Consider the following 18,121-nt stretch of genomic DNA (forward strand, 5'->3'; position numbering starts at 1 on the left):
GCAATCGCTCAATCCATGGGCAGAAAAGCCTTTACTTGTGTCATATCCAACCTGGCACCAATAAAGTCTAACCATGGAGACTGATTGAGTTGTGACTTGGAGAAGTAGATAATGAATCCCAAGGTCTGTAAGGTCTGAACCATCAAGGCCAGAGCATTCAGGGCTCCAGAGTGTGATTCGCTCCAGATCAGCCAATCATCCAGGTACGGAAAGACGTGGACCGAGCAATGCCTGAGGTAGGTAGCCACCATCACCAAGAATTTCGTGAAGACGCGTGGGGCTGATATCAGCCAAAAGGGCAGCACTTTGTACTGAAAATGTGCAGTCCCCACCAGAAAGCGAAGGTACTTCCTGTGGTTGGGGACAATTGCAATATGGGCGTAAGCCTCCTTAAAGTCGGGTGAGCAGAACCAGTCTCCTCTTCGGAGGAGTGGGATCAGCGTGCCCAAAGAGACTATTTTGAACTTTTCTCTTACGAGAGAGTGGTTTACAACCCTGAGGTCGAGGATGGGGCGCAAGCCACCATTCCTCTTCGGAATGAGGAATTACCTCAAGTAAAAGCCGTAGCCTCTCTGCTCACGGGGAACCGGTTCTACCGTATCCGCTGCTAAAAGGGCAGAAAGTTCTGATAGAAGGGCGATTTGATGGCCGGGCACAGCCCACGATGGACATGGAGGAGCAGTCTCTGGGAGCCTGCTGACATTTAGTCGGTAGCCCTGGTGGATAATGGAGAGGACCCAATGATCCGAAGTGATTGCTTCCCAAAAGGTGGGCGAAGCAAAGGAGCCTGTCACCAACTGGTGATGTGTGCCTGAGCTTCAGACCAACATGGAGACAGCAACTGACCCAGAATCCTCTGCTATCTTAGCCTTTCTGGCTATGTGAACTTTAAATGCCCTACTGAGCCTGACCTGGAGGAATTCCAAGGACACCTGGACAGCAATTGAAGCCGGCGACAATTTGTGATGCCTAATTATAGGGTCACAAGAGCAGAAGGCAACAGTTAGAACCTCCGGCTAGAATGTTGGTTATAGGGGTAACATTAACAGGGACATCTGTAAACACAGCCTAAGATGAAATGATTGCCCTGAACAGCAAGATTTTAGCAGAACAAAGGATTATCCAAAGAGTGATGGTAAATTGGCCCCAACTTGGAGAACTGGTCAGGGTAGTTTAGGGATACTACATGTGGTCACGCAAATTAAGAATTTCTGACTTAGTACTGTCTTGTATTTTACCTATAAAAGAAGGATCAGTTCACGTATACAAACGAGATGCTAGTGGTCAGTTTGTTAGAGAAATAGCATCCAGCATCTCCCAAGAATACTTATATTGCTCAATAAAAAGTTATACTTTCTACAAAATCTAAGTGTTCTTGTATCCATGGAGAAGCGTCATAAGCGTGGTTGGCGCATAACACTGAGGGATTGACTGCCAGGGAAACTGGCGTCTGACTCACGCTCCCTCACCTCCAATCAAAAAACGGCGGATGGGGCCTGCTGGGGGGGGCTGGTTGGGCTCTCAGAATTCTCTGCTGTCGGCCGCAACCTCTAGGCTGGACTGAGGTGGGCGAGTACGGGCAGCTGGAGGGAAGTACTTCCTTGGCCAGTAGAAGGGCTTGCAAGAGCCCGGCCTGGAGAACTTCCTGGCAGCAGACAGGCCTTCAGAGGGGCTGGCGGGGAGTTGCTGAAGAGTACCACGCTGATCTTTCAACTGCGCTATGACTTCCACCTTATCCCCAAACAGGTTCTCTCCAGTACAGGGGAGGTCCGCAAGCCTGTCCTGAACGTCCGGTCAGAGATCGAGGCCTGGAGCCAAGCCAGCAGTCTGGCGCAGATGACTCCAATTTCGAAAACGTCATAAGTAGACCGAACCTCGTGTCTACCCGCCTCAAGCCCCAGCGTGGCAATGGCTGCAAGGGACTCCTGCTGTTGCTGGGGAAGGCCCTCCGTACACTCCTGGACCTGCTTCCATAGGGTGCAGTCATATTGGGTCATGTACAGCTCGTAGGCCACAATACGAGCCACCAGAGTGTGTGATGGTGCCTTCCTCACCAGTGCTCTAGCACCTTATGGTGTAGAACAGACAAGGCGGCTGATACCTTGATGCAACAATGACAGAACCCTGGCATGGCTGTGTACTGCACAAGACAGAGAATGCTGTCTGCCAGCACCCAAGATGCTTGCAAAAGATTACCCCTGCCGAACCCGACCGTGTATGCTGCACTCTACTGTCATACTAACTCCCAATGAAGCAAATAGGAACAGCGTGACGACGGCATCCCCAGTACCACTGGGGCTCTGATTGCAGCGTGTTGGTGGGTGATGTTCTATGACATCTCCCCCATGGTTCTCCCAGTACCTGATAACGCTCCAAGAAGCTGAATACAGCCTTTGAAATTGCATCAGGAATGGGTCACAGATATTTCCCTCATGGAATGGCATCAGTGAAGTCCATGGTGATAGACTGTGCCCATGGTGCTCTGTGTCAGGGTCCTTTGGTATCCATGTCCACTGGTGCCCACAGCACTCTCGCACTCACCAAAAATGGATCGCATCTATGGCACCAAACAATGCTGCACACAGGGCTTCAACGACACTTGACCGTGTCTTGACTAGTTCCAAAGGTATATAGCCCTATCCCCAGCACGCGCGGACATCGTTAGCCTGGTGGCACCGATAGAGACCCTGGTGCCCAAAGGCATCGATGGACTGGTGGTACAGAGGATGCCAGGGGCGCTTGCAGGCAGAGACTCTGCAGCCCTATACGCCTCATCGGTGCCCAAAGGAACTAATGACTGCTGGTGCCATCAACTGTTCCCCCTCGGCTCACCTGTAAGTCTGAGGGAGTCTATGCTGCGAACTTGATGGCATCCCTCACCAAAGGCAATGGCTGAGAATAGCCTCGACAGCAACCTCAATGCTCATTAGCACCGATGGTGCACGAAGTCAGCAGGGCCTCTGATGCCCCCCGATCCCAGCAGCTCTGGGCCCCCAAGATCATCAGCATCCATGGTGCCCGACAGCCACAGGCCAGTGATGGGACAACGTGATGCCCATCTGTGTCCCATCTGGACACCGCTGAAGAGCCTCAAGGGCATTGGACCACTACACCTAGATGCCTCAGTGCTTCAGGGTGCCTTGAGTAGAAGGCAACCCCAGTGCTCAACAATACCAAGTTCGTCCAAGGCTGACGCCCCTGTCTCCCAAGAGCTTCAGTAGTACTTGAGGGGGACCAGGGCACTCAATGGCAATACCAGTGCCTCGTCAATGGTTCTCAACAGCATTGAGAGTGGCAACAAATGGAATTGTTGGTCAACATGCCCGATGGCCTCCATGGCAGAGGATGTCAATGGTATTGAGGCAGCTCTGCACCGCAATGGCATCCAGGGTGGCCACACGCACCTCGATGGGATCGAGGGCATTGATGGCGTTGAGAGGGACCATGGCCCTCAATAGCAGTCCTAGTCCCCAACATTAGTTGTCGGTGCCGCCACTCCTCCACAGAGGCCCTAGGTGCTCTATGACGCTAAGATAGATTCCGTTCCTTCAGTGCATCGAGACACTATGGTACCCACAGCTGCCTACGGCACAGAAGGCTCAGCCAGCGCACTCTCCCTTTTCAGATCAAGCAAGTGACGTTTGCAACCTCACAATTCTAATATTTACAAATATTAACTTATGCAAAAAGCCTATTTGTACACTCTTAACTGTGGCAAACAAATACTAAATTTATACAAACTCACTAAACCCAAAGTCTTACTTCCAAACACAAATACTGGCCTTAAAAACTAAACACAATAAACATAGCCAGTAATAGTTTAAACCTTAAGTTTTTTTTGTTTTTTGGGGATTTTTTTTTTTTTTTTTTTTTAAGATTTTAGGCACTCTTTCCCAGCAAGTCCAACTTACCACCAGCATATGAAGTTCTGCCATCAGCACTCCCTCTGACTGAGGTTTACTCAAGTTTTTCCTTTCCTATATATCTGTACTTCTAAGGCAATTTCTTCAAACAAAATTATTTCAAAAGAATTTCCTCTGAAGGATTCACATTGCCAGCAGATTGCCCTTTTTAGCTACTTTTTTTTTTTTTTTTTTAAACACTTCCCTTTAACACCTCTGCACATCAAACACCAGTTGCTTAGGAACCAGTGCTCACCTTTTCAGATCAAATGACCTTTGCAAACTCACAATTCTAATACTTATCTATTTATTTTCTCTCCTTTAGTCCTGCCAGACCAGTCTAGACAAGTTAGTTATGTCCCCCCTATCAGCAGATGGAGACAGGAAAAAAAAGCTCAAAGCTGACTTCACTCCCTCTAAAGGGTTCTGGTGCTGTCTTCAGCTATTCCATTTATGACAAAGCTAAGAATCAAAGCCAATGGTTTGCTTTGGTTTCCAAATCACCATTACAACCAAAACATGATGCAACCAAGAAACTTCACTCCAATGTCATTAACTCATGAACTAGATAATCCCTACACGAAGGTGATGATGATTAGGCCAACTACCTTCAGAGTGGGCAAAAACGTACGTGCTGCTTAGTTTTCTGAAATTGTCATTGTTGCATGGGAAAAGGTACAGAGAAGTGCAACCAAAATGATAAAGAGCATGGAACAGCTTCCCTAGGAAGAAAGGCTAGAGAGGTTAGGGCTGTTCAGCTTGGAGAAAAGAGACAACTGAGGTGGGATATGATACAGATCTATAAAATCATGAAAGGACCAGAACGGGTAAATGTGAATCTGTTATTTACTCTCAGATAATACAAGGATTAGGGGGCACTCCATGAAGTTTGCAAGTAGTACATTTAAAACAAATTGAAGAAAATTCTCTCTCACTCAATGCACAAGTAAGCTCTGGAATTTGATGCCAGAGAATGTGGTTAAGATAGTCCATGTAGCTGGGTTTAAAAAAGATTTGAATAAGCAGAGCCGGTGCTAGCTTTTTTGCTGCCCCCCGATTCATTCAGTGCCTGCCCTTGGTCCATCAAATAAAGCCCAGCTCTGTCCTGCAATCTATATTTTTAAAAACTGACAGGCCCACCCCTCCCCCAGAACCCATGGATAGGGAAGGGTATTAGGTACCTTACAACTTTGCACATATGCCCCCCCACACACACACACACTTTATGTATTTATAACAAATTTTACATGAAAAATATTCAAAAGTACAGTTTTCTGAGGCAAAAATATCACAACATGCATATCATATTTGCATGCACTCCTGTGATGCCAACCAGAAAAAACTCTGCAAATAACACTTGGAGCTCCTATGGAATTAGACTTTTTGTAATGCGTGCTGGGTTGTGAGCTTGGCCCTCAGAAAGCCATGAATAAACAGAATTACCATTACAATATAATAAATCCTAATAAACTTATCTATGAAAAGGCAACACTGCACATATTACACCAGGCCCTAGAACACCAATAAAACTCTGATTAGGATAACAGGCTGCTATAGATCCCTTCACAGAATTACATGCCAGCAAAATACCTCAACTCAGTCACATATAGAACAGAGGCAGTACCATTCTTCATAAAACATTAAAATCAAGAAATATCACAATAGTAAAATCATATTCATAAAAAGAATATTTCTAACCAGTTATTGAATAGAATATCAAAAGTTTCCCAAACAAAATATTTCAAAAATATGAATAAAAAATCCAATAATTAAAAAATGTTCTATTCTCCCACCAAAAAAATTAAATATTTCAAAAGAGCAGAATCAAATTACACCCAATAATTAAAACTAATAAGGATTTAAAAATCTGCTCTCCATACCTGGGATCTGATTTTCCATCCCCCTGAGATTGTCGTGGCTTGGGGGGAAGATAGGGTCGCACAAGTTTTATCTTCTCTCACAAACATGCACAACATTCATTCTCACACACTCCCTTCTTTCTAACATACACAGGCTGCCTTCTCCTCATCTTCACAGATAACTGTGAGTGTGTCTATGTGAAACATAGGCTCTCACAGGCACAAAACATACACAAACACAAGCTCTTACACACTCTCAGACAGACAAGCATGCACACACACACACGCGGTCTCCTGAGTCATTGGGCCATTGTGGGATGAGCTCCACCACAGTCCTGCAGGCCTCCTGCTATCTTTGGGCCATGGTGGGATGAGCTCCACCAAAGCCCATCGATCTTCCTGCTTGGGGGTGGGGGGGTTGTAGAAGCTGTGCGAGGGCACCCACATGCAATAAACAGAAGACGGGCCTCTCCTTCAGCTGCCGGTGGATTGAACGCCTCTCTCCTTCGGCTGCCAACAGGTTAGGTTCCACTGTGTGCAAATGCACAGTATGCATACCTGGTCATGCCTGGCCTGTGAATACGTTCCTGAGGAAGTAGTCCATAAACTGCTATTAGTCATGTTTACTTAGGGAATAGCCACTGCTTATTACAGACATCAGTAGCATGCGATCTATTTAATGTTTCGGTACTTGCCAGGTACTGTAAGACTTGATCGGCCACTGTTGTAAACAGGATGTTGGGCCTGATGGACTCTTGGTCTGACCCAATAAGCAACTTATATTCTTATAGCCCTTGATCATTTTGGCTTTCCTGGGTGGGTTCTGAACTTGTGTAGCAGGACAAAAGAAAATTAACGGGGAAGTTTAGATTTTATTTCATCATCCATGCCAGACTAATCCAAATAAGTGGCATGTACCAAGCTCTACTCAGACTGGGTTGGGGGAAGCCACAATAGCTCTCAGGACTCCTGCACTGCCTTTCCTGGCCTGCACACTCAGTGAGGTGGAGCAGGGATGCAATGGAGACAAGGGTGCTGCCATTATCCTCTGGAAAGACAAGTTCTGATTCTGACTATGAGGAGTCCTCAACAAGTAGGCTTAACAACTCTCTAGGATCTGCAAACTCTTGCTGGTGCAGGCGAATGTGCTCATCTCCTCTATTCCTCCAAAAATCAAAGCCTTAGAAACTGTGCTTTAACAGATCACAGCAAAGACCTATAAAAAAAAAAACTGAAGAGCTGAAGGTAATACCAGACCCCTATGATGGAGAGAAATCAACTTTTGAGCTTTTTTTCTCCTTCTCCATCCTCTGGTAGGGGAACATAACCCACTTGTCTGGACTGGTCTGGAATACATAAGGAAAGGTCTCTTCCTATCACTGATTTAGAAACATGGCATGTAGGCACAGAGAAATTCAAAATGAGATGAAACTTACCGACACATCCTTGTATAGGTGGATGGGATCATATTCAATGTCATTGGTGATAAAAAAATCGTTGGCAACAGCTAAAAGCGTCATCTCAGGAAGAGAGAAGATGTCCATGAACTGCTTCACTGCGGGGCCCTGTGGAAGATATAGAGGAGGCCTGGCATCAGTGGAACTGCCACTCCTCCTTGCACCAGAATACAATCCATAATTCAAAGTTTGCTTGTCCCAAATAATAGTACAATCACCATGTTTTGGTGTTGTATCATGCAGTGTCAGACCCAAGTTTGTTTCAAGTATGTGATAAGGGGAACCTATAGCCTTATAATAAAGTTTGGTTCTGGATAGGTATCAGTGACCTAGGATATAAGGAATACGTTTTAAGCAGGTTGATAGAGTGAATGGTTGCACTCCACCTCCTCACATAGGCCCTGAGAAAGAGGATGGTGCATAGCTCTTACCTTGCCGTAGAACCCGCTGACCTGGTGAAGCGGTATGTGGTGTGTTCCCTGGTACAGCTCTGTTACCTCCTCATCTGGGACCGGCTTCAGGCCCCTGGTGAATGGGGAGGAGGGAGGAGGAAGAGCAAATATCTGGTTACTAGGAATCCCAGACTAAAGGAGGGAACACACCACAATAGAAACAAAAACCCTTGCAAGATGCACCATCCATTTTTGTTTAAGTCCTCCCATCCAATGCAACACAAATCTACATCAATATTACAAGCATCCAGACACCTGTCTGAAGATGATCTTGACTAGTTTGCATGTAAGGTTTCACTAGGAGAGATTATGAAGACAAGTAACATACTGGATGATCTCACTCAACATACTAAGCAATAGATTCTAAGAGCTTATCCACTGCTTTCAAATCAAATCCAACTGATCTCATCACAAAACATGAAAGCAAGTGGAGGATATTCTCTCAATATCCACTGATAAATGATTAAATAAACCCTGTGGATCTGTTATAAACTTTTTGTTAACATTTTCAATCATTTTTCTGATGAATGAAAAACCTTACTGAAACATCCTCTCCCTTCCAATCTTGGCCAACCTGACAGTGATAGGTTAGTTGGGAAAACTTACCGATAAACAGTCCCAAGCTGAATGTAATGGAAAGCATCAATCTTCATAAGCAAGCCCTGGGAGGAAGTTAGAACATAGGAAAATGAGCATAAGGCACTGAAAGTAAAGTTTCCTACCTGTAGCAGGTATTCTCTGTGGAGAGCAGGAAAACCAGCCACACAACTGGGCGACATCAAGTTAGGTATTGCTCTGTCCTAGCTCATGTTTTTTTGTGGTTTTGTTTTACTGGAGTTTTCCTGAGCATACATGGTGCTTCCTGTGCCAGTGCTACCATGTGAGTTACCTGTGGACAGAAGGACACAGGTGTTGTCCAGAGACAACTTTGCTTTATCTATGGACAAGTCAAGACAATACAGCCACACAACTGGGGACTCCTCCCCCCTGCCTGTCTTTCCCCCCCAGCCCCTCCCTAATTTCATTTAGTTCTATTGTTTACTAAGATGTCATTTTCCTAAGATTATACTCCCCTTCAGTTCTGTGTTCCCTGTAAAGCCTGTTGCTTAATTTTGTTCCTTGTAAACCGACGAGATGTTCCCAACGTTCGTCGGTATATAAAAGCTGTTAAATAAAATAAATAAATAAATAAATATTAAGTCGGAGGAACTGAAAAGAGGAGTACAAAAATTAAAAAAAAAAAAAGAAAGAAGTCTTGCTGGCAGTCAGGTTAGGAAAACTGACGCTCAATTAACAAGTACCCGTTTTCCTAACCCGTGACTGTGCACAGGTTAGGAATATGGACACTCAAAATTGAGCATCTGTTTTACTAACCCATGCACAGCCACTTCTCCTAGGCACCCAATACCGGGGAGGCGCTAGGGACGCACAATTCTCCCTGTCACCTCCTTTTTAACGCAGCAGCTTATTTGCCTACTGCATCTCGCGCCCAGGAGAGATGGATGGGCACACGTTAGGAAAGCGGGCTCCCAGTTTGGACACAGTTTTAGCACATCCGTATTGCATCGGCCTGATAGTCTAGTGGACTCCATAAAATGGTGGATAAATGACAGCAACATACTCTTTGTACGATGTGCTCAATATTAGCCAGTTGACTAAGTATGGAAAGGCTAGCAGATCCTTCTTTAACTGGGTGGCCACTACAGTTAGACATGTGAAGACTCTTAGAGCTGCAGCTAGACTCACAGTGCTGATCTTCAGATATTTTCTGTGTTGCACATGGATTGGTATACATAAGCAAGCGTCTTTGAGGTCTACGGATGTTAACCAGGTTCTTATGTTCCTCTTTGCCATAGAGGAAAAACTGTAAAGTTCATTTTGATTTTATTACGTCTTTAGATAGAGATGTAGCTCTCAGATCCAAGTTTGGAATATTGAAGAAAATGTGGAATAAAATCCTTTCCCTGTCTGCAACTGAGGGAGTGGTTCTACTGCTGTTTCATAATATATGTGGTCTAGGTCCCCTCTGAGAGCTTCTAGTTGTTTTATTGAATACCTTTGAATAACTGGAGGATTGAATGGTGGCTGTTTTAAGTTTAGGAAATATCCTGTCAATTTTCTTCAGAACCCATTTGTTTGTAGCTATATGATTTCAGTTTGTTTGGAAATAATGAAGTCTTCCTCATACTGGAATATTTGAATATGAGTTGTTACAAACACGTTTGTCAAAACCCCGAAAGAGGTCAGAGTAGGCTGCTGCAATTGCCTTTGTTCTGCTCTATTTCTTTGCCTTCTCAGCTGCTGTTAGTGCAAAAGCTGCAACAACCACAACAGCAGTATCAGTGGATGTTGTCTGTAACAAGAGCATGGATTTTAGCATCTGTGTATAATACGATTTCTTGCGGTAATTGTATTGACTATCTTTTCTGTGAAGAATGATTCAATCAAGGTGAAGATAAGAACTGAAGAGGTGTTTTACTGCTTCTTTGACTCTCTTTCTCCAAATACGTTTTCTCTAATGCAAGGCATATCTGCTAGTTTTTCATGAACATCTTCTAAGTCTGATGTCTTAAGCCAAGCCATTATTCTGATACAGATTGATATGGCTGATGCTCTGAAAGCGGTTTCAAAACTATCCTAAATGGTTCTGGTCTTATTCTTCACAGTCCAGTGTGGCTATTATTTAAGTGCCATCTGCTGTTCCAAAGTTAACTGGTGTGCTAAATCTTCTAGATTTTGAATGCTGTTGAACAAGAATTGAACCATTTGCATTTGATGAGCACCTATTCATGAATCCAGAGTAGCTGACTAACATTTTCTTGCTCGTTAGGTCCATCCTCTGGTATCTTCATGTAGTGTGTATAAGTATGTTCCTGTCTTTTTGGTCCTTTTAAATGCAGATTCCATTATTAATCAATCATAGGGCAGTTGGATTTTTGTATACCCCGTATACCCCGGACAATTTTGAATCTTATACTTGTGTTAATGTTTTTTGCTACTGATATCATGGTAAATGGTATTTTCCACATCTTGTTTTGCGCATTAGTATTGCTTTCAGCTGCTTTGGTGATTGGATGAATTGATAAATGCTTTCATATTCCTTTGTTTTAATCTCATTTTCTTGTAGATTAAATTTAATTTGTAGCAGACATTTTCTGTAAAAATGACATGTCTTCAGGCAGGGTTGTTCTACCTACTGAATCTGGAGATGGGCCTGAAGACAAATCAAGTGTTGATGGTGTGTCTGAAAATTTTATGGCATGCATAAAGTCTAAGGAATTCTCTGAATGGCTTATGTCTTGTAAAACTGTGAAGTTTGTTTGGAGATTTTTCTTCAAGTCTTTTGCTTGTCTTCTCCTTCAGGAAGGGATAATTCTTCCTGTGATAGACTGCTTTCTCTGGAGTCTCAGCCACAAAATCTGATCATAGCTGTTCCACAAAAGAGGCAGTCTGGATATAGTGGGTTAGTAAATTGTTTTCTTCATTTTGGTGAGAGATGAAATTGGTTCTAATTTGGGAGGAAAGTCTATACTACTGGATGCTGAGTTTTGGTTATGGGTTTTTATGCTATTTTTGTATTTCTCTATGGTGGCTGGAGATGGACTTCCACTGTGGTGATGATTCATCAGCGTTGTGCTCCTTTGGCTAGAACTTATCTTCACCTCTTGGTGACAATATAATTACATCGTGTTTCAGCCCTGAGGCACTTCCACTGCTCTTCAGTCATTGTGGCAACATTGTGTTTTGGTGCCAATAGACGCATGCCATGCTTCAGCGTCAATACATTTTCTGTGCTTTTTTTTTGGTGTCAAAGTGCTTATACCTCTTCTTGGCATCAATATTTTTTCGGCATTCTCTTTCTACAGCGAATGTGCTTGGCGTCTGTGCTCTCTCAGAGCTGTATATTGTAAGTGCTTTCATTTCAATATCTGAAAACTTGTGCACTTCCCCCCTTTTTTTTGCAACTTGTGGAGCTTCTCATGAGCATCTGTCTGGAATTGTTGAAAACCTCCATTTTCTGTCAGATAACCTTTTCTGAGTTTTGAACAATTCATATATCACTTGTAGGTCTCTATATGAATAAACATGGGAAAACATTCCCACATGGAACATTTTTTTGAATCGTGATTTGGCCCTACAAGTTGATTGTGCATTCTCTTGACTTTTTTTTTTTTAAATTGACCCTAGTTAAGCTAACATACCTACTTTATAACTGAACTAAAAATTAAATTTAGTTTCTTTTCATTTTAAATGTAAGTGGCAACATGAAGGGAAAGTCAGTAATCCAACTGTTTGCATAGCAGACAATTTTAGGCTGAGGTAAGTTCTAGTGAAAAGAAAAACAAACTTGAACTTGTGGCACCGGATGACATCACCCAGTTGTGTGGCTATATTGTCTGGTTTCTCCACAAAGAAAGTGAAGTTGCTTATTAACAGAAGTTCTTTGAAGACAGTAGTTCACCAGTCACACACAAAGGCCACATGACCATGCTCAGCACTGAATGGCCAGAGTCTTCCAAAGCTTTCTGGAAAGGACAAAAGTTTTTCATTGCCCTTGCACAATGGTTATCGTGTTTATATAAAAAATTTCAAAATGGAAGTGGGAGTGTGACTGGTGAACTACTGTCTTCAGAGAACACCCGTTACTGATAAGCAACTTTGCTTTCTCTGAAGACAAGCATTTCATTAAGTCACACACACACACACACACACAGGTGATGCCCTAAGAGTTATCGTCGTCAAAAATGGGGCACAATAAGCAGAAAATTGTTTTGTTGGGGTAAACTTTTCTACATTGTAATTTTTTATTAAAAATAAAAGGACGAAAATATAACCTGAAATCATAAATCTATGCTCTAAGAGACAGAGATAGACTTTACCTCTTAAAGACATCAAGGAGATAGATCAGACAATGTAAACCCATTATCTCATAGGGATGCTGTGTCCAGATAAAAGGATTTGAATATGTGGACTGAACTCCATGTCACTGCCTTGCAAATCTCAGAGGTAGACCTTAGATGGACAATAAATTACTACTATTCTAACATTACGGAATGACATGTCCCTCTGTCAGGCCTCTGAGCACAACAGAAGACATGTAAGACACTATCCGATTAAACATGGTGCATTTTATCACCACAATTCTAAGGCAACTAGGGTCAAACAAAAAAGTGGATGGATTTTCTATGGATTTCACCTTACTAAAATAGGAGGCAACAGCTCTCTTGCAGTGCATGAAAGAGCCTTTTCACCTTTATGAAGATTTGGCTTACATACAAATACTGGAAGGATGACCGACTAATATGGAAATCCAACTAACTTAGACAAGATATGTGCAGAGCACCATCCTGTTAATGTTAGAGTTAGAACAAAGCTGGGTTGGACATGAACATCATCTCAGCATTACCAGTGAGGCCTAATAAAGTCAAGTTAAGGATCAGCAGCCTTTTCTTCACTTTGTACCAGATTACAGAAACTTCTGGATAACAAACCCATGTTAGTTTATATTATCTTTTCTTCTGTTTGAAAAGATATGTCCAACTGTAAGGCCATTTGGTATGACAACAGAAATAACCACCATCTGCAAAAGATACTCCTTCCAGCACTCAAACTACATAATTAACTCAAGGACAGTGTATTCTCAAAAAAGAAATGTTCTTACCCATGTGCCCACAGCAGTGGCGTAGCCACAGGTGGGCCATGGCCCACCCAGAGTTACCTGGTGCCTGAGAGGCCCGACAAGAAGCCTTGCAACAAGAAGGCCCTGATAGAGAGGGTGTATGTGTGAGAGAGCAAGTGAGCATCCTGTGTGTGTGTGTGTACATGAGAGCATGGGAGTGGACAGCCTGTGTGTATATAAGAAAAAGCATGTGGGTGTGAGACACTTGGTGTGACAGCATGTGAGTGGAAGCCTGCATGTAGGACAGAACATTTAAGACAGCCTGTGTGTGTGGGAGTAGAAACCTTCGTGTGAGTGGGAACCTGAAATGAGAGCCTGCATTTGAGAGCATATGAGAGTGGAGTATGAGCAAGAGTGGAAGCCTGTGTGAGAGCAAGCACGTGTTTGAGTTCATGTGAGAATCTGTGAGTGTATGAAGGAGAAAGGAAAGACAAGAGGAGAGAAGAAAATTTAAAGAGACTCTGAAAAAGGAAATAGGAAAAGATAGACAAGGGAACAAAGACTGGGACCAACCGATTAGAAAAATAAGATCAGACAAAGGTTTAAAAAAATTATTTTGACTTTCAGTAATTGGAATATGCCATCTTTGGGAATCTGCATTTTATATATTTATATTTTGCTGTTTCTTCAGCATTCCAGTTATTCACAGATGCTGAGGCTGGTTTCTCAGGCTTTCCATTTCCGTTTTGTCTGTTTCTAATTTGTAGTCCTTTATTCTGTATTAGGTAAGGCTCTGTGTTGCACATGTGTGAAAGTAGTGCAGTATTTTGGCTAGTGTGTAGTTTCTCAGTAGGGATTTGTAGCAGTTTGGCTTGTTCTGTATGCTCACTACAAAGTGGATTAGTGTTCTGGGGCTTGGTGTAATGTTTGCCTTTGCTGCTTTTTTTGTTTTGTTTTTTTAAAGGTAAGGATGTTGCTGTTTGAGTTTGAGAGTTACTGCTGTTATGGTATGGAATGGGAAGGTTCTAGGTGGGATTGTTTGTAGGGATGTTTCTTACTTCACAAAGCGTTTGGCATTGGAGGGAGCTTGTTTTGTCATCACAGAGGTGGAACTAGCCTTTGAATATATTCTTTTTGCATGTCCCAGTTATGTTCTGCACCTGTGGCAAATCTTAAATTCTTATGATTAGGATTATTGCTGTTTTATTGTAAGTATGATATTCTCTGCATTTTTGGAAAGAATATTCTTTTTATGAATCCATTTACATAATTGGATCTGACATTTGTTAAACTTTTTACATAATATGTATTTATAAACTACAATAAAGTAAATATAGATTAATAAGGTATTTTTTTGTTTGAAATCTTTTTTATTGAGGAATGACAAAGGAACAGAACAGTGCATATAGTAACAACACAACAGTAGTTCTGAAAATGAGATTAGCATCAAATAAACAATAAGAGAGTATCCGAAATAACTATAACCCTCTTCCAACCCCCCAGTCCCCTATAGGCCCCCTAGTTACCCCCCCCCACCCCATGACACCAGCATCAAACTAATTGCTACCACATATGGGATTGAAGTCCACCTCCAGTCCAAGTTAGAGGGCAGAAAGCAAGAACAAGCATCAGAAATATGATCATAAGTCTGTATTTTGAGAGGAAACGGTTGGTATATCCGCCTTCTGGGAGGAGGGTAGTGGTTGAGTAAATGGGTCCCATAGAGCTGCAAATCGAAGCTGTTGTTTGCGGGACGTCGTCACTAGTGATTTCTTTTCCAGCAGATACAAAGTAAACATAGCCTCAGTCCATTCACGGATAGTAGGCGCAGAATCAGATAGCCAATGACGTAGGATGAGGCGTAATGCAAGCAGTCGACTTTTATGAAGCAGAAGGGAAGACATACTAAGAGTAGATCCTTGTCCACTCTGGATGCCCAGCAAACAAAACTGGGCAGTCCATTCATGGTGCAACATAGTCTCACTGGAATAGTGTTGGAAAACCTGGAGCCAAAAAGCCTGAATACATGTACAGTCCCACAGGCAATGTAACAAAGTAGCATTAGGAAAAAAGCATTTAATACAATCACCACAACTAGCTATGCCTGCTAGAAATGCTTTACGAGGCCAAAACACCATCTTATGGAGAACCTTCCAGTGTGTTTCCCTAAGAGGTATACTAATGGCTGCTTTATGGGTTGCTTGCCCGCTCATTTGTAAGGCTTTCACCGAAATGTCACATGCCAGGTCCAAGGACCACACACTGGCACAGGTGCGATGTAAGTGGTAATGAGAGGTATCATGCAAAAATTTATAGTACATAGATAATCTCACCGATTTCAGTGAACTAACATGTAACAGTCTCTGGAAAGGACCGTTGGTCATCCCCCTTTTACAACCCGCTATACAGGTCTGGATATAGCTACGAATCTGTAAATAAGTAAGAAAGTCTGAAGGGAGAAAATTAACATTTTGGCAGCAGTAATCAAAAGATCGAGGCATGTGGGACTGCAAATCAACAAAAGGTAAAATGTTATCAATACCCTTCTCCTGTAATCTCTGCAACAATCGGTTAGGCATCCCAGCAGGAAGCATCGGATTATGTAGTAATGGAAGACAATAAGACACCTTCCAATCCAAACGTAGAAATACCCGGATATACTTCCAGCAATTACGCATACCGCTAGCCAGTAAGCTATTAGTGATGTGAAGCGGCAGCATTCCAGCAGGGGAATGCAATACAAATGACAAATGATATGGAGAGAAGGCTGCCCTTTCAAGTTGCAAGACCTCAGACTCACCCCCATATCCCAACCATTCACGCAAAGTAGATAACAAACAAGCAATATTATAAAATCGCAGATTAGCAACTCCCAAGCCACCTGCCGATTTGGGTACCATTAATTTGGAAAAGGACATCCTAGCTCTCCTGGGGCTCCAAAAAAAGGTACCCAGGATTCGATGCAGGACCCGTACATCCTTAGGTTTCAAATAAAAGGGAGTCATTTGCAAAACATAAAGCAATTTGGGAATCAAAATCATATTAACTAAAGCTATTCGGCCGGAAATAGATAAAGGTAAGGATATCCAACTATTGACTTTCTGTTGAAATAATTTAATTAAGGGGGTAATATTGTGAAAATACCAGCTCTGAGGGTTCACATGAATTCGAATCCCAAGATACTTGATCGTATCCGTTGCCCATAACAACGGGAAATCCGGCCAAAGAGCCCGAAGAGATCCCGTAATATCTAGAGCTTCGGATTTAGTGAGATTCAACTTTAACCCTGAAAAGGTGCCAAAGGTCTGAATAAGCCTCAAAAGCTCTGGGAGGGAGCGGCGAGCATTAGAAATGGTCATCAGCATGTCATCTGCAAAAAGCATCATTTTTTGCTCAATGCCCCTGGAGGTAATGCCAGAAATTAAAGGGGATTGCTTAATTTTTTGGGTTAACGGCTCCAATGAAAGAATATACAAAAGGGGGGATAGGGGGCAACCCTGTCTAGTTCCCCTGCCCAACGTAAATAAGGGAGAAGTAGAACCATTTATACAAATAAATGCTTTGGGATCTCCATATAGTATCTTAATGGCTGAAAGGAAGGGTCCATTGAAACCAAAATATTTCAGGGCATCAAACAAATAGGCCCATGCTACTCTATCGAACGCTTTTTCAGCGTCGAAGCTTACTAGCAGGGGGTCGGTGATGTTATCCCGATGACATGTTTCCAGGGCCACCAGCAAACGTCGAATATTGGCAACCGGCTTTCTACCATAAACGAAACCAGTCTGTTCCTGGGATATGAGATGAGGGAGAATTAACTTTAAACGATTAGCTAAAATTTTTGCATAAATCTTGACATCCTGATTTAGGAGGGAAATTGGGCGATAGGAACCTGGTTGTGCTGGGTCTTTCCCAGGTTTTGGTAGGATAGTAATGGCCGCTACTTTCATCGTGTCCGGCAAAACGGCACTAGTGATCATGTGATTGAAAAGCATAGTTAAGGGTGGGGTCACATTGTCTTTCAGCAACTTATAAAACAAGGACGTCATTCCATCTGGCCCTGGAGATTTGTGTAATTTAAGGTCGGAAATTACATTGGAAATTTCAATAGCAGAAATGGGTCTATTTAATCCCTCACGCTGTGAGTCATTCAATGAAGGAAGTTGCAAGTTCTGAAAAAAAGCCTGTTGATTAGTCTCATGTGGTGGTTCAGAGGCATATAGAGTTTCATAAAACTGTTGGAATACCATCCCTATCTCAGAGGTGGACACAGCCCTGGAGCCATCAGCCTTATTAATATGAGAGATAAATTTAGTCGGATTAGCCGATTTAGAGAGCCGAGCTAAAAGCTTGCCCGGCTTGTCACCATGAAGAAAGAGCTTATGCCGAAATGAAAACATACTCCCAGTGGCTTTACGGTGGAGGAGATCGCTCAACAGAACCTGAGTCTGTTGGAACCTGTCCTTCCACAGGGTGGAGTTCTGTCTGTTCCACTGGGCCTTATAATATGTCAATTTACGTTCTAGATCCAATATTTGAGCACTCTGCTGTTTCTTTTTTCGGATTGTGTATTGAAGGATATCACCCCTTATGACCGCTTTGGCAGTTTCCCAATATAGGACTGGCGTGTCTGCATGCTGTCCATTGAACTCCTCATACTGTGACCACCTCTGCTCTAAATACTTCCCAAATTCAGTGTCAGTAGCTAGCCACTCCGGCATCCGCCATTGAAACAATGAAGGAAGCCTAGCTGCCTCCCCAATGACACAGGAAACAGGACAGTGATCGGAGATGACCAGGGCACCAATATCTGCCCGCTCTACTTCTGTAA

General features: G+C 43.0%; 1 protein-coding gene across 1 annotated transcript in view; it reads right to left on the reverse strand.

Annotated features, from left to right (window-relative positions):
* Positions 1–18,121, reverse strand: part of NT5DC2 (5'-nucleotidase domain containing 2) — a 145,575-nt gene that overhangs the window by 84,700 nt on the left and 42,754 nt on the right. Inside the window, exons 4-6 of the mRNA XM_029609701.1 lie at positions 8,277–8,332; positions 7,650–7,743; positions 7,198–7,326 (exon numbers count right to left, since the gene is read on the reverse strand). Of these exons, the coding sequence (XP_029465561.1) occupies positions 7,198–7,326; positions 7,650–7,743; positions 8,277–8,332 (279 nt within the window). The remainder of the gene's footprint in view (positions 1–7,197; positions 7,327–7,649; positions 7,744–8,276; positions 8,333–18,121) is intronic.

This window comes from Rhinatrema bivittatum, chromosome 1 (assembly GCF_901001135.1).
Source record: "Rhinatrema bivittatum chromosome 1, aRhiBiv1.1, whole genome shotgun sequence".
Classification (NCBI taxonomy): domain Eukaryota; kingdom Metazoa; phylum Chordata; class Amphibia; order Gymnophiona; family Rhinatrematidae; genus Rhinatrema; species Rhinatrema bivittatum.